Source organism: Microtus pennsylvanicus, chromosome 5 (assembly GCF_037038515.1).
Source record: "Microtus pennsylvanicus isolate mMicPen1 chromosome 5, mMicPen1.hap1, whole genome shotgun sequence".
Taxonomy (NCBI): Eukaryota; Metazoa; Chordata; class Mammalia; order Rodentia; family Cricetidae; genus Microtus; species Microtus pennsylvanicus.
Window position 1 is genome coordinate 94,794,757 of NC_134583.1, and position 11,792 is coordinate 94,806,548.

Here is an 11,792-nt window from a genome sequence, read left to right on the forward strand (position 1 = left end):
CTTGGCCAGAATATTATAGAGTCCAATTTGAGTATCAGAGCAGAGGCTCTAATATTACCAAGAAATACAAATAAAAGGCATGTATTAACACTACGATGAATGAGGAAAAAAATACTACACAGAAACTACAGACAATAAAAGGTTGCTCCTGAAAACAAACCTACTCCTTCTTTCCCAAGAAGGCACAGCTAGAGCGTGTATCTAACAGAAAACAGAGTTCTACAGGACAAGAAACATGCCAATGTCTTGATCACGGATTTCTCAGCCCTGTGAGAAATAAATTCCCGATGTTTATATGCCTGTGACTCCTTATTTTAGAGGTAGTCTGGACACACTGTGTAAAGGTCTTCCCATTCCTGACTTGCTATTGTCGCTAATCTTTTCATCTAAGGTATCGGAAGAGATGTTCTACTTACAAGGTTCTCAGATGCTCCAGGTTCTGGAGAACTCCCTGAGGAAGCATCTGCCTGAGACCTTAAAGGTGAGAGTAGAATGTTTTCATAGAAACTGAGGATCACACCGTGGTAAGGCAGAGGAGGGAAAGAGTCAAGATTCACTGAGCACTGGCACCATGACATTCCTCTCTCCTATGTTTATGCCACCAGAGCAGAAAGAAGTCTCAATAATGTCACCTGCATAACAGTAAAAAAGCAAAGTGCTGCTCCACATTGCCTAAAACAAATGTCACTGTTTACTTACAAAGGATAATTCACAATTTGTGTGAGACTCAGTCACAAAATAAAAACTTGAAAGTTGAAGATATACATCAATAATGGTGTTTGCCTAACCTGTGCAAGGTCCTTGGTTTAATTGCCAGTAGAGAAAAAATAATTTTCCTGATTCTTAAATAACAAATCACTATTTAGTTGAAATCATATTAGATAATAAGTAATAAGCATTCTGATCTCATTGAAATTTTGCTTTAGTTGTGAGCCCAACATGGAAGATTTTTTAAAGTATAAAATAAATTAAAATGTTTATCATCAGATGCCTTCTATAGCATATATTATTTCAATGAAATAATATTTAATGTACAGGAATTTCCAGGGTTTATTTATGTTTGACATAACTAACTATAGAAATTTTCATTGAACTAGGATTTTGGCCTAAATATGTTCACAGAAGAGATGAGGTAAAATTGTCTATCATAAAATATTCTATTTTTATATGTTGACCTGGGACTCCTTGTTTATTCCAGGCAGTCCTTGAATTTTCAACCTGAGTTCCTCAGCCTTCCTATTATCTGACATAACAGACATGTATCACTAACCCTGGCTAAATCTTTTTTTGTTGTTGTTTTTGGTTTTTTTTGTTTGTTTTTGTTTTTTGAGACAGGGTTTCTCTGTGGCTTTGGAGCCTGTCCTGGAACCAGCTCTGTAGACCAGGCTGGTCTCGAGCTCACAGAGATCCGCCTGCCTCTGCCTCTGGGATTAAAGTGCTGGGATTAAAGGTGTGCGCCACCATCACCCTGCCCCTGGCTAAATCTTAACTTAGATGAGAAACCATGATCCACACATATCAACAGTCAGATGATGCAGATCTAAAAATAATATAGTATCAATATTAAAGCAGCAATCACAAAAATGCTTTAAGGCATAGTAAGAAAAAGACTTCCAATGAATGGAAACCATTTCTGAAATGTCTGAGCTTCATGAACTTTGTCTGCACATGAAAAAATGATGGAGGAAGGTCATTGGCTAATAAAGGAACTGCCTTGGCCCATTTTATTGGTTAGAACATAGGTAGGTGGAGTAAACAGAACAAAATGTTGGGAGGAAGAGGACGTGAGCTCAGACTCCACAGCTCTCCTCTCGGGAGCAGACGCCTGAGAGAGAGCCATGCCCCGCTCCCAGGCAGACACACACAATGAAGCTCCGACCTAGAATCTTCCCGGTAAGACGGGTGCTCACAGATTATTAGAGATGGGTTGATCGGTATATCAGAATTAGCCAGTAAGGGCTAAAGCTAAAGGGCCAAGCAGTGTTTAAATGAATACAGTGTCTGTGTAATTATTTCGGGTAAAGCTAGCCGAGCAGGCGGCCAGGGTGTTGGGGATGCAGCCCTGCCGCTCCTTATTACTACAAAAAGAAATAAATCTGATATCCATGAAAAATTTTATTAGATTCTACAGCAAGACAGTTAGTGAGTTTATTAGTAAATCTCATCATTCTTTGTATTTTACCTCAATATATAAAAGATACTGTTGTTAGAATAAGCAACTGGACACTAGGAACCATTTGAAAAATTAATTTATTATATCTCTCCAACAAAAATTTCATAATTTCATAGGAATGATCATTGTTCTAGTCAAATATGCTACAGCTTCCTAACACTTTGTAATATGATGACATTTCTGCTGGCTTGAAATATTTAGGTTTATGGGACTGTCTTCCACATGAATCAGGGAAACCCATTCAAGCTGAAGGCTCTGGTGGACAAGTGGCCTGATTTTAATACTGTTGTTATTCGACCCCGGGAGGAGGTAAGTTGCAATATAGAATAAATATGCCTGTATCTGCACATGTGTTTCATTCCTAGCATGCGTCTGACTGGATGGTTGATGCCACTGTCTAATCCCATGATGAAAAATAGACATGAATTGTACTAATGTCAATCAATACCTTGCCTGAAGGATGATTCACAAAAGTCCACAAAAATTACAGAATGTTATAAAACATTCAAGAAGGAAATACACAAAGGTGTAGTAATAAGCCATGGAGAATGGTAACTAAAGTACAGATGGTACACTTTCATTTTTATCCACGCTTTTGTTTTACTTGGCAGCATAGTTCCTCCATCAGCAATGGCTGATTTGAACTGTGAGCACACTTTATTACTTCATTATTTCTTATGTATTGTTTGTAGGGATTTAGAGACAACTGATGGAAAGTAATATCAACATAAGGTCATGTTGATACACAAAAAATGGCTTGATCTTTTGTTATAAACATCAAAACAACATTTCCTGAGGGCTGGAGAGATCACTCAGTGGTTAAGAGCACTTGCTGTTCTTGGAGAAGTCTAGGGTTTGGTTCCAGGCACCCATATGGTGGCTGCCAACTGTGAGGAATTCCAGTTATATAGAATCTGACACCCTCTTCTGATCTCAACAGGCATCACTTGCATGTGATATAAATACATACATGTAAGCAAAAGATTCATATCCATACAATAAAAGAAGGAAATCTGTAGAGAAAAGGGCATCACCAGAGCTAGGTTTGTATATTGTAACAAGTTAGTTCTTAGTTCCATTGTCAACTATTATCCTAGGGTAAAACAGATTTCTTGTCTTTAAAAATAACTGGACTTAAAATAATCCAGATCATTCTCACTCCATCATGAATTTTTATTGTAATATCAGCTTCCCTTTGAGATGTTGCTCTGCTTTCTATACCAGTTATCTACAGCAGAGTAAATAAAATAAGGTTTAAAAAGGTTGGTTAGGGAGGTTGACGTTACAGAAAGACAATCAGAATTTATTCTCAATACCAAGTGAACAAAATGCCAACATGAATGTTGAACATGACTTAAATATTTAATAAGGCAGAACAAAAAAATCAATATTTTTATCTGCAGTATCATTATATAGTATACAACATTTTAGTTAATATTTCACCAAAATTAGAGGAGAAAAGCATTTATATTATATATTAATAGAAGTAATATTTCTGTGATATGTTCTTTGATATTTAAGTAGTCCCATTTTGTGTTTGCAAACTTGTTCCATGTATATATATATATATATATATATATATATATATATATATATATGCCCATTTGCTTGCTTTATGGGGTTGTCATTTACTTAACAATAATAAGCTATTTTTAAAGGAGTACTTAGCTTACTAGCTTTAGCATTGGCTCCCTATTTATAGGTGCATATTCTGATTCTGTTTTCAGTATAGATTTTAATACCAGAGTATTCATAGCCCAGAGCAAGGAGTATTCTTTTAGCAAAATGTTTTTCTTTTAATTTGCTACTTTGATTCTTCTAAATGAATTTTATACCACTCTACTTTCCCTTGAGTTTGGGTAATGTTTTTCAGGGTGATTTTATTTTGAATTAAGTCAAAAATTTTTATCTTGTTTTTGCACTGTAAATAATTAACATAAGTCCACAGGAGCCCTTACTTTTAGAATTTTAATAACTCACAATGTAGCTGAATACTGAATACCAATATAACCGAACACCAACCCATCCATAAACATTTTGGTTTATTCTTTTTTTGAAAACAGGACATGGAAGATGACCTTGACCACTACACCAACACTTACCTAATCTACTCTAAGGATCCCGAGAATTGTCAGAAGTTCCTCAGCTCATCAGAAGTCATTAACTGGAAACAACATCTACAGATTCAAAGTAAGAGAGCCAGGGTATATGTGGCTGTTGTTATCTCCTGTGTACACATGGTGGAAGTCACTGTTCCTCTTGAACAACACCTTACCTTCCACACACATTTTTGCAAGCTATAGACAATTAGCATCTGTCATCTGTTTCTAGGCTCAGCATCTACCACCTGAAAAGGGAACTCTCAAGAGCTGCGGGGTTTAAAGTGTATAAAGGAAATTTTAATGTAGTTTCTTACTGCCTTGGGACTTAAGATTTCTTCTTTAGCATGCCCATATTTTACTAAAGAACTTAAACATGGGGGCAATGTAACCTCCCATGCCATCTCTGTTTTATTATATTGTCACTTTTTCAAAGGAATATTTTAGTACATAAGACTATGCCTTCTAGAGAAGTATGACCTAAGATAGAAACCTGACTGAACCATTTGTTAGCTGTGTGGGAAAGACTAAGTAATTTCTCTTTTGAATACCAAAGTTTTGTGAGAAAAAAATGATTATTATACTATTCCAAACATAGACTCCTTTAGGACTAAATGAGACATTTAATAGAAACTTCTTAGGAATATCCTATCTAGTTATATAGAATTTCAAATTTTCAATATCAGTTCAAAACAACAATTACTTTAGCTTACAATTGCATGGGTAGGAAATTTGGATCAGTCTCCATTAGGCAGCTCTGCTAGTCTCACCTGGATTCATACATATGAGCTCAGTTGTCTGAAGGGTAATGATGAGCTCATAGAAATAGTTCACCCTGATCCCAAGTCTGGTATTTCATAATAACACTGTGCCAACTCTTAACCTCAGGGATGGAAGTGGATTGACATGCAAATGTCACAGGATCAGGAATAGAAAGTGAAAGTCAACCTCAGTGCACTCTTTGAACCATGTTTACTAAATCACATTCTTCCCATGAACAGAAGCAAGTTTTATGACTAAACCAAAGTAATTCATGGTTAAAGGAACCATATTAGTGCAATAGAAAGGAACTGAGAATCTTATAGTAACAACTCAATAGATTGAGTCCATAGAAATATCCTGTAAATTTAAGCTACCATGCTGCTAACTCATCTTGTTTGATAGCTATATCTGTAGCCTTTTAAAATTTTACATGCCAACCACAGTTTCCCCTCTTTCTTCTCTTCTCATTCTCTCCCCCATCTTCCACCTACACACCCCCCCAATCCACTACTCCTCAGCCTCCATTCAAAAGGGCCAATCTTCCCATGCGAGTCCACAAAGCTTGGCATATGAAGTTGAGGCAGTATCAAGCTTGTCCCCACTGCATCACAGCTGGGCAAGGCATCCCACCATAGAGAGTAGGTTCCAAAGAGCCAGCTCATGCAACAGGCACAGGTCCTGGTCCCACTGCTAGAGGACCAATGCACAGACGAAGCTACACAACTCTCACCCAGATGCAGAAGGCCAGGGTTAGTTCAGTGCAGACTGTCTAACTGCCTGTTCATAGTCCTGAGCTCCCACAAGCTCAGGTCAGTTGTCTCTGTGGGTTTTTCATCATGGTCTTGAAGCTCCTTGCTCATATAATCCCTCCTCCTTCTTCAGTTGGACTATTGGAGTTTGGCACAGTGCCATCAGTTACTGGACGAAATCTCTATGATGACTATTAGGGAGGTCACCAGTCTGATTACAAGAGAAGGCTAGTTCAGGCATCATTTTCACCATTGCTAGGAGTCTTAGCTGGGGTCATCCTTGTGGGTGTCTGGGAGTTTCCCTGACACCATGTTTCTCTCTAATTTCATAACTCCTGAATATAAACTGTAGTCTCAAGTAGTTAGGGTTTGTGATACCATCCAAAATTTAAGTTTTAAAAACAGAGGGATATAAACTTTATCATATGAAGCTAGTCATTATTTAACATAAGACTTGATGATTCTATGCTCATATTCCCTTTGATTCCAGTGAATAGCCTTTTCCAAATGATAAGATGAATAATGGTATATCATTTGTTGCCTTGTTTCTCCATCAAGGTTCACAGTCAAGCCTGGACAAAGTGATAGAAAATCTTGGAGCCATTAATTCAGGCAAGGTCAAGCATACACAGTGCTTTCTCTATAAGAAAAGAGAAACAGCAAAGAAAGTGGATCCTTCCTTGGTGGACGTGAATAACTTAGTACGCAGCAGTGACAATCCCAAGCCCATGTAAGTGTTTCAAAGCTGTTCTGTACCAGTCACTGTCTTACTAATGACATGCCTCCTGTGTTAGATTTCTGAAGTGATCGTTAGAAGGCCACCTGAAAGGATAGGGCTAAAATCAAAGCACATGTGATCCATCATCGTTTTGGAGTCTAGAAGGTAGAAATCAAGATCTGAGCAAGGCTGTGCTGCATTGGAATCCACAGGATAGAATTCCTTATGTTCTTTTCCCACACACATTGTCATTCCAGGAGTACCTTGGCTTTGGGCTGCAATGCTCCACTCACTAAACTCACTTTCACACAACCTACTTTATCCTCTGTGTCTTTTCCTTTTTTGTTTGTTGTGAGGACACTTATCAATAGATATGGGACCCACGAATAATTGAGATGAGCTTATGCTGAAGTCTTAGACTTGATGTTCAAAAATCCTTTTTACAAAATATTTATTTATTCATATATTTTTGTTTATATTTTTATTTTTCCATTCAAAAATTTCCTCTTCCTCCCATCCTCCCATTCCCCTCCTGCTCCCCCACTCACCCTCCTCCCTCCATCTCCAGTCTTAAGTAAGAAAGGGCAGGAGCTAAATGCAGAAGGTAATGATGCTATGCCATAGCTTTAATGCAATTCTACTTGACCTTCATGAGCTCAGGTCTCCAAGATTAGCTCCCCTCTGTCTCAAACTTCTCTCCTATGCAGATCAGTCTTTACACTAATGACTTACTTTGTTATCCAGATCAGCTCACAAGTTACTTCATCAGAGTCCTGGGTAAAGCACCTCAATAAAGGTCACCACTGCTCGGGATTCACATTTATTTTACTCATAGCACTCATGAGTATTTGAAACTAGTTAATTTATTTTACAGATTTGATATTTGATTCATCCTCTACCAATAATGAAAACCTGCAAGAGTTAGGGTCATCAGGAGCTGGCACACGGTGGATTTCAAACCAATATGTGTTCAGTGAATTCTCTTCATGCAACAACTGAATCCTAATAAAAATATTTTGAACACATTTTACATTGTCCCCATTTATGTTTAACGTAATGCTGAGGAGAACCAGAAGCCATTAGTGAGTATGTGACTTGAGAATTCTCAATTCCTCAGCCTTTTGTGTAATTTTCGTTCTGGAAGAGCTCTGTTCTCGTATAATACCTGGCAACCTGGAGAATGCTCCCATTTAGAAGCTACTGGAAACTTGTGTCCTAATGTGAGCTTTAAGTGAGCCCAATCTCTTGACAGCAGAATCTAATGATGGAATAGTTTGTTTAGCACATGGATGACTGAACTAGCATTGAAAAAGAGTGTCTAGGTCCACCTCAAGAGCACAATTAAAAATGACTTCTGAAGCCTCCCTATAGCATAACATGCGTCTTCAGGTATCAGACTCCATAATGCGGGCTATCTTCTTTCCACATTGCTGGCAGTTTTTTTTTTAATTGATTGCTATTGAGCTCTACATTTTTCTCTGCTCCCCTTCTTACCTCTCCCCTCCTTTTTAACCCTTTCCTAAAGTCCCCATGCTTCCAATTTACTCAGGAAATTTTGTCTTTTTCTACTTCCCATGTAGATTAGATTTATGTGTGTCTCTCTTAGTGTCCTCATTGTTGTCTAGGTTCTCTGGGATTGCGATTTGTGGGCTGGTTTCCTTTGCTTTATGTTTAAAAACCACTTATGTGTGAGTATATGTGATCATTGTTTTTCTGGGTCTCAGTTACCGCAATCAAAATGATGCTTTTTAGCTCCATCCATTTGCCTCCAAAATTCAAGCTGTCATTTTTTTTTTCTGCTGTGCAGTACTTCATTGTATAAATGTACCACATTTCCTTATCCATTCTTCGATCGAAGGACATTTAGGTTATTTCCACGTTCTGGCTATGACAAACAATGCTGCTATGAACATACTTGAGCATATGTCCTAGTGAGACTATTGAGCATCCTTTGGATATATACCCAAAAGTGGTATTACTGGGTCTTGAGGAATGTTGTTTCCTAATTTTCAGGGGAAAAAAAAGGCCACACTGACATCCAAAGCTTCTGTACCAGCTTGCTTTTTCACCAGCAATACAGGAGTGTTCCCTTTCCCCTAGAACCTCTCCAGTATAAGTTGTCATCAGTGTTTTTAATCTTGGCCATTCTTACAGGTGTAAGATGCAATCTCAGAGTTGTTTTAATTTGCACTTCTCTGATGACTAAGGATGTTGAACATTTCCTTAAGTGTCTTTCAGCCATTTTAGATTCCTTGGTTGAGTGTTCTCTGTTTAGGTCTATCCTTCATTTTTTGTATTGGATTCTTTGTTCTTTTGATGACCAATTTCTTGAGTTCTTTGTATATTTTGGAGATCAGACCTCTTTCTGATATGGGGTTGGTGAAGAACTTTTTTCATTGTGTAGACTGGTCTTTTGTCTTGTTGACCATGCCCTTTGATTTACAGAAGCTTTTCAGTTTTAGGAGGTCCCATTTATTAATTGTTTTTCTCAGTGTCTGTGCTACTGGAGTTATATTTAGGAAGTAGTCACCTGTGCCAACGTGTTCAAATGTACTGCCTACTTTCTCTTCTATGAGGTTCAGTGTGTCTGGTTTTATGTTGAGGTCTTTGGTCCATTTGGACTTGAATTTTTTGCATAGTGACAGACATGGATCTATTTTCATTCTTCTACATGTTGATATCCAGTTATGCCAGCACCATTTGTCAAATATGTTTTCTCTTGTCAATTTGATATTTTTTGCCTCTTTGTCAAAAATCAGGTGTTCAAAGGTGTGTGGGTTAATAACCTGGTCTTCAATTCAGTTCCATTGGTCCTCCTGTCCGTTTTATTTTCCAGTACCAGGCTGTTTTCAGTACTTTAGCTTTGTAGTACAGTTTGAAGTTAGGGATTGTGATGTCTCCAGAAGTTTTTTATTGTACAAGATTGTTTTGGCTATCCTGGGTTTTTGTATTTTCCTCATGAAGTTGAGTACCTTTCTTTTGAGGTCTGTGAAGAATTTTGCTGGGATTTTGATGGGCATTGCATGGAATCTGTAGAATGTTTTTGATAAGATTGCCATTTTTACTATGTTAATACTACCTACCCAAGAGCATGGGAGATCTTTCCATTTTCTGGTGTCTTCTTCAATTTCTTTCTTCAAAGATTTAAAGTTCTTGTCATACAAATCCACTTGCTTTGTCAGTGGTACTAACAGATATTTTAGGCTATTTGTGGGTATAGTGATGGTTGATGGTCTCTGATTTCTTTCTCCACCCTTTTATCATCGTGTGCAGGAGGGTTACTGATTTTTTTTGAGTTAATCTTATATTCTGCTACATTACTAAAAGTGTTTACGAGTTGTAGAAGTTCCTTGGTGGAATTTTTTGAGTCGCTTATGGAAACTCTCATATCATAACATTGCTGCCAGTCTTTGCACTTGACTTTATCTTTTTCTCAACACAATGCCTAAGGTCTGCAAGACACCAAATTCTATGATACTGAAATTTGGCTTCTGCTTGCTACATGTGTTTTGGGAAGTTTGCTTGTTCGCAAAACTGTTTCCTTTTTCATAAAACAAGACTGATCATATTGAAGCTCCCTAACTAAAAAGATCCTATTTGAACTCTCTCTCTGAGTCATGGGCAAACAAACCCTGCAAATGTTGCCTGGAGCATTTTTACTAGCTGTTAGGCACTGAATCTGAGCCCCCATCACAATAACGTGCTAGTCTATAGTGAAAGTTGCTTATTAGCCCTTCTCACTAGATGGGGAAACACAAAAAGTGAAGAACAATTAATCAACAGTTAATGCACACAGTGCTGGTAGGAGCTCAGACAGTCTGGTTACAGAGCACACAGTCTTAGTGAGTCTGCTGTCTGACTTGGGGCAATTTAGGGGAAAATGAATAAAATTATTCATAATCTATGTGACTAAGGGCTGCTCTTTCCTCTTGTTCCCAATAGTAATCAAGAATTGTTCAAATTCACCTCCCTGGATGTTACACATGCTGCGTTGGTGAATAGCATCTGGCATTTTGGTGGCAATGAGAAAAGTCAGAAGTTCATTGAGCGCTGTATCCACACCTTCCCCAGCTCCTGTATTATGGGACCTGAGGGGATTCCCGTGTCCTGGGGCCTGATGGACCACACTGGCGAATTGAGAATGGGAGGTACCTTGCCTCAGTACCGGAATCAGAATCTCATTTACCATGTTGTCGCTCACCAGATTCAGACTCTAAATGATCTTGGCTTCCCTGTGTATGGACATACCGATAAAGCTAATGTCACCATTCAGAAAATGCTTGCCAGGCTGGATTATGTCCCCATGACCTGTACTTGGAACCAGTGGAATTATGTGCCTCTATGCAGCTGAAAAGAGTGTTGAGGGTACAGTCCTTGTAGATGGAGAAACAGCTGAGTGAACAGAGAGAAGTACTAAATTGTCATTAGGTGGGCGTGTGTTTCTAGAGCGGGGTATATCATGAACCGCACACACCTTTTCTCTGCCCTCACATTGCTCATGCACTTAACTCCATTTCCTTGTCATGCAGAAGGTCACTGTCTCCTGCTCCAACTCTGTCACAAGCCTCACATTCTCAGGATGCCTCTAACACAGTGGTTATCAAACTTCCTAATTTTTTTTTCTACTTTAATTAGTTTTATTTTTAAAATCCAGATTCCACACATATAGAACATGAGATAGTCTTTCTGCATCAAGCTTATTTGACTTAACATGAAGATTTCCAGTTCATGCATTTTGTTCTATAAGTGACATAATTTTATTCTTTTTTTTAATTTTTTTTAATTTATTTATTTATTAAGGATTTCTGCCTCCTCCCCGCAACCGCCTCCCATTTCCCTCCCTCTCCCCAGATCAAGTCACCCTCCCTCATCTGCTCAAAGAGCAATCAGGGTTCCCTGACCTGTGGGAAGCCCTGATCTCCAAAATATATAAAGAAACCAAGAAACTAGACCGTAAAAGGCTAATCAATCCAATTATAAAATGGGTCACTGAGCTGAACAGAGAATTCTCAACAGAAGAACTTCAAATGGCCAAAAGACACTTAAGGTCATGCTCAACTTCCCTAGCGATCAGGGAAATGCAAATCAAGACAACTTTAAGATACCATCTTACACCTGTCAGAATGGCTAAAATAAAAAACATCAATGATAGCCTTTGCTGGAGAGGTTGTGGAGAAAGGGGGACACTCACCCATTGCTGGTGGGAATGCAAACTTGTGCAAACTTCCTAATTCTTATACAGGTCCTCGTGTTGAGATGAACTGTAACCATAAAATTATTTTTATTGCTAC

General features: G+C 38.2%; 1 protein-coding gene across 1 annotated transcript; it reads left to right on the forward strand.

The window, feature by feature from the left end:
- Positions 1-329: 329 nt before the first annotated feature.
- LOC142851393 (glycine N-acyltransferase-like protein Keg1) lies at positions 330-10,852 on the forward strand. The gene is made up of 5 exons (XM_075975245.1): positions 330-481; positions 2,375-2,482; positions 4,237-4,363; positions 6,342-6,513; positions 10,444-10,852. Exons 1-5 carry the CDS (start codon positions 404-406, stop codon positions 10,850-10,852), a joined length of 894 nt encoding a protein of 297 aa, XP_075831360.1. The 5' UTR covers positions 330-403.
- The last annotated feature ends 940 nt before the right edge of the window (positions 10,853-11,792 follow it).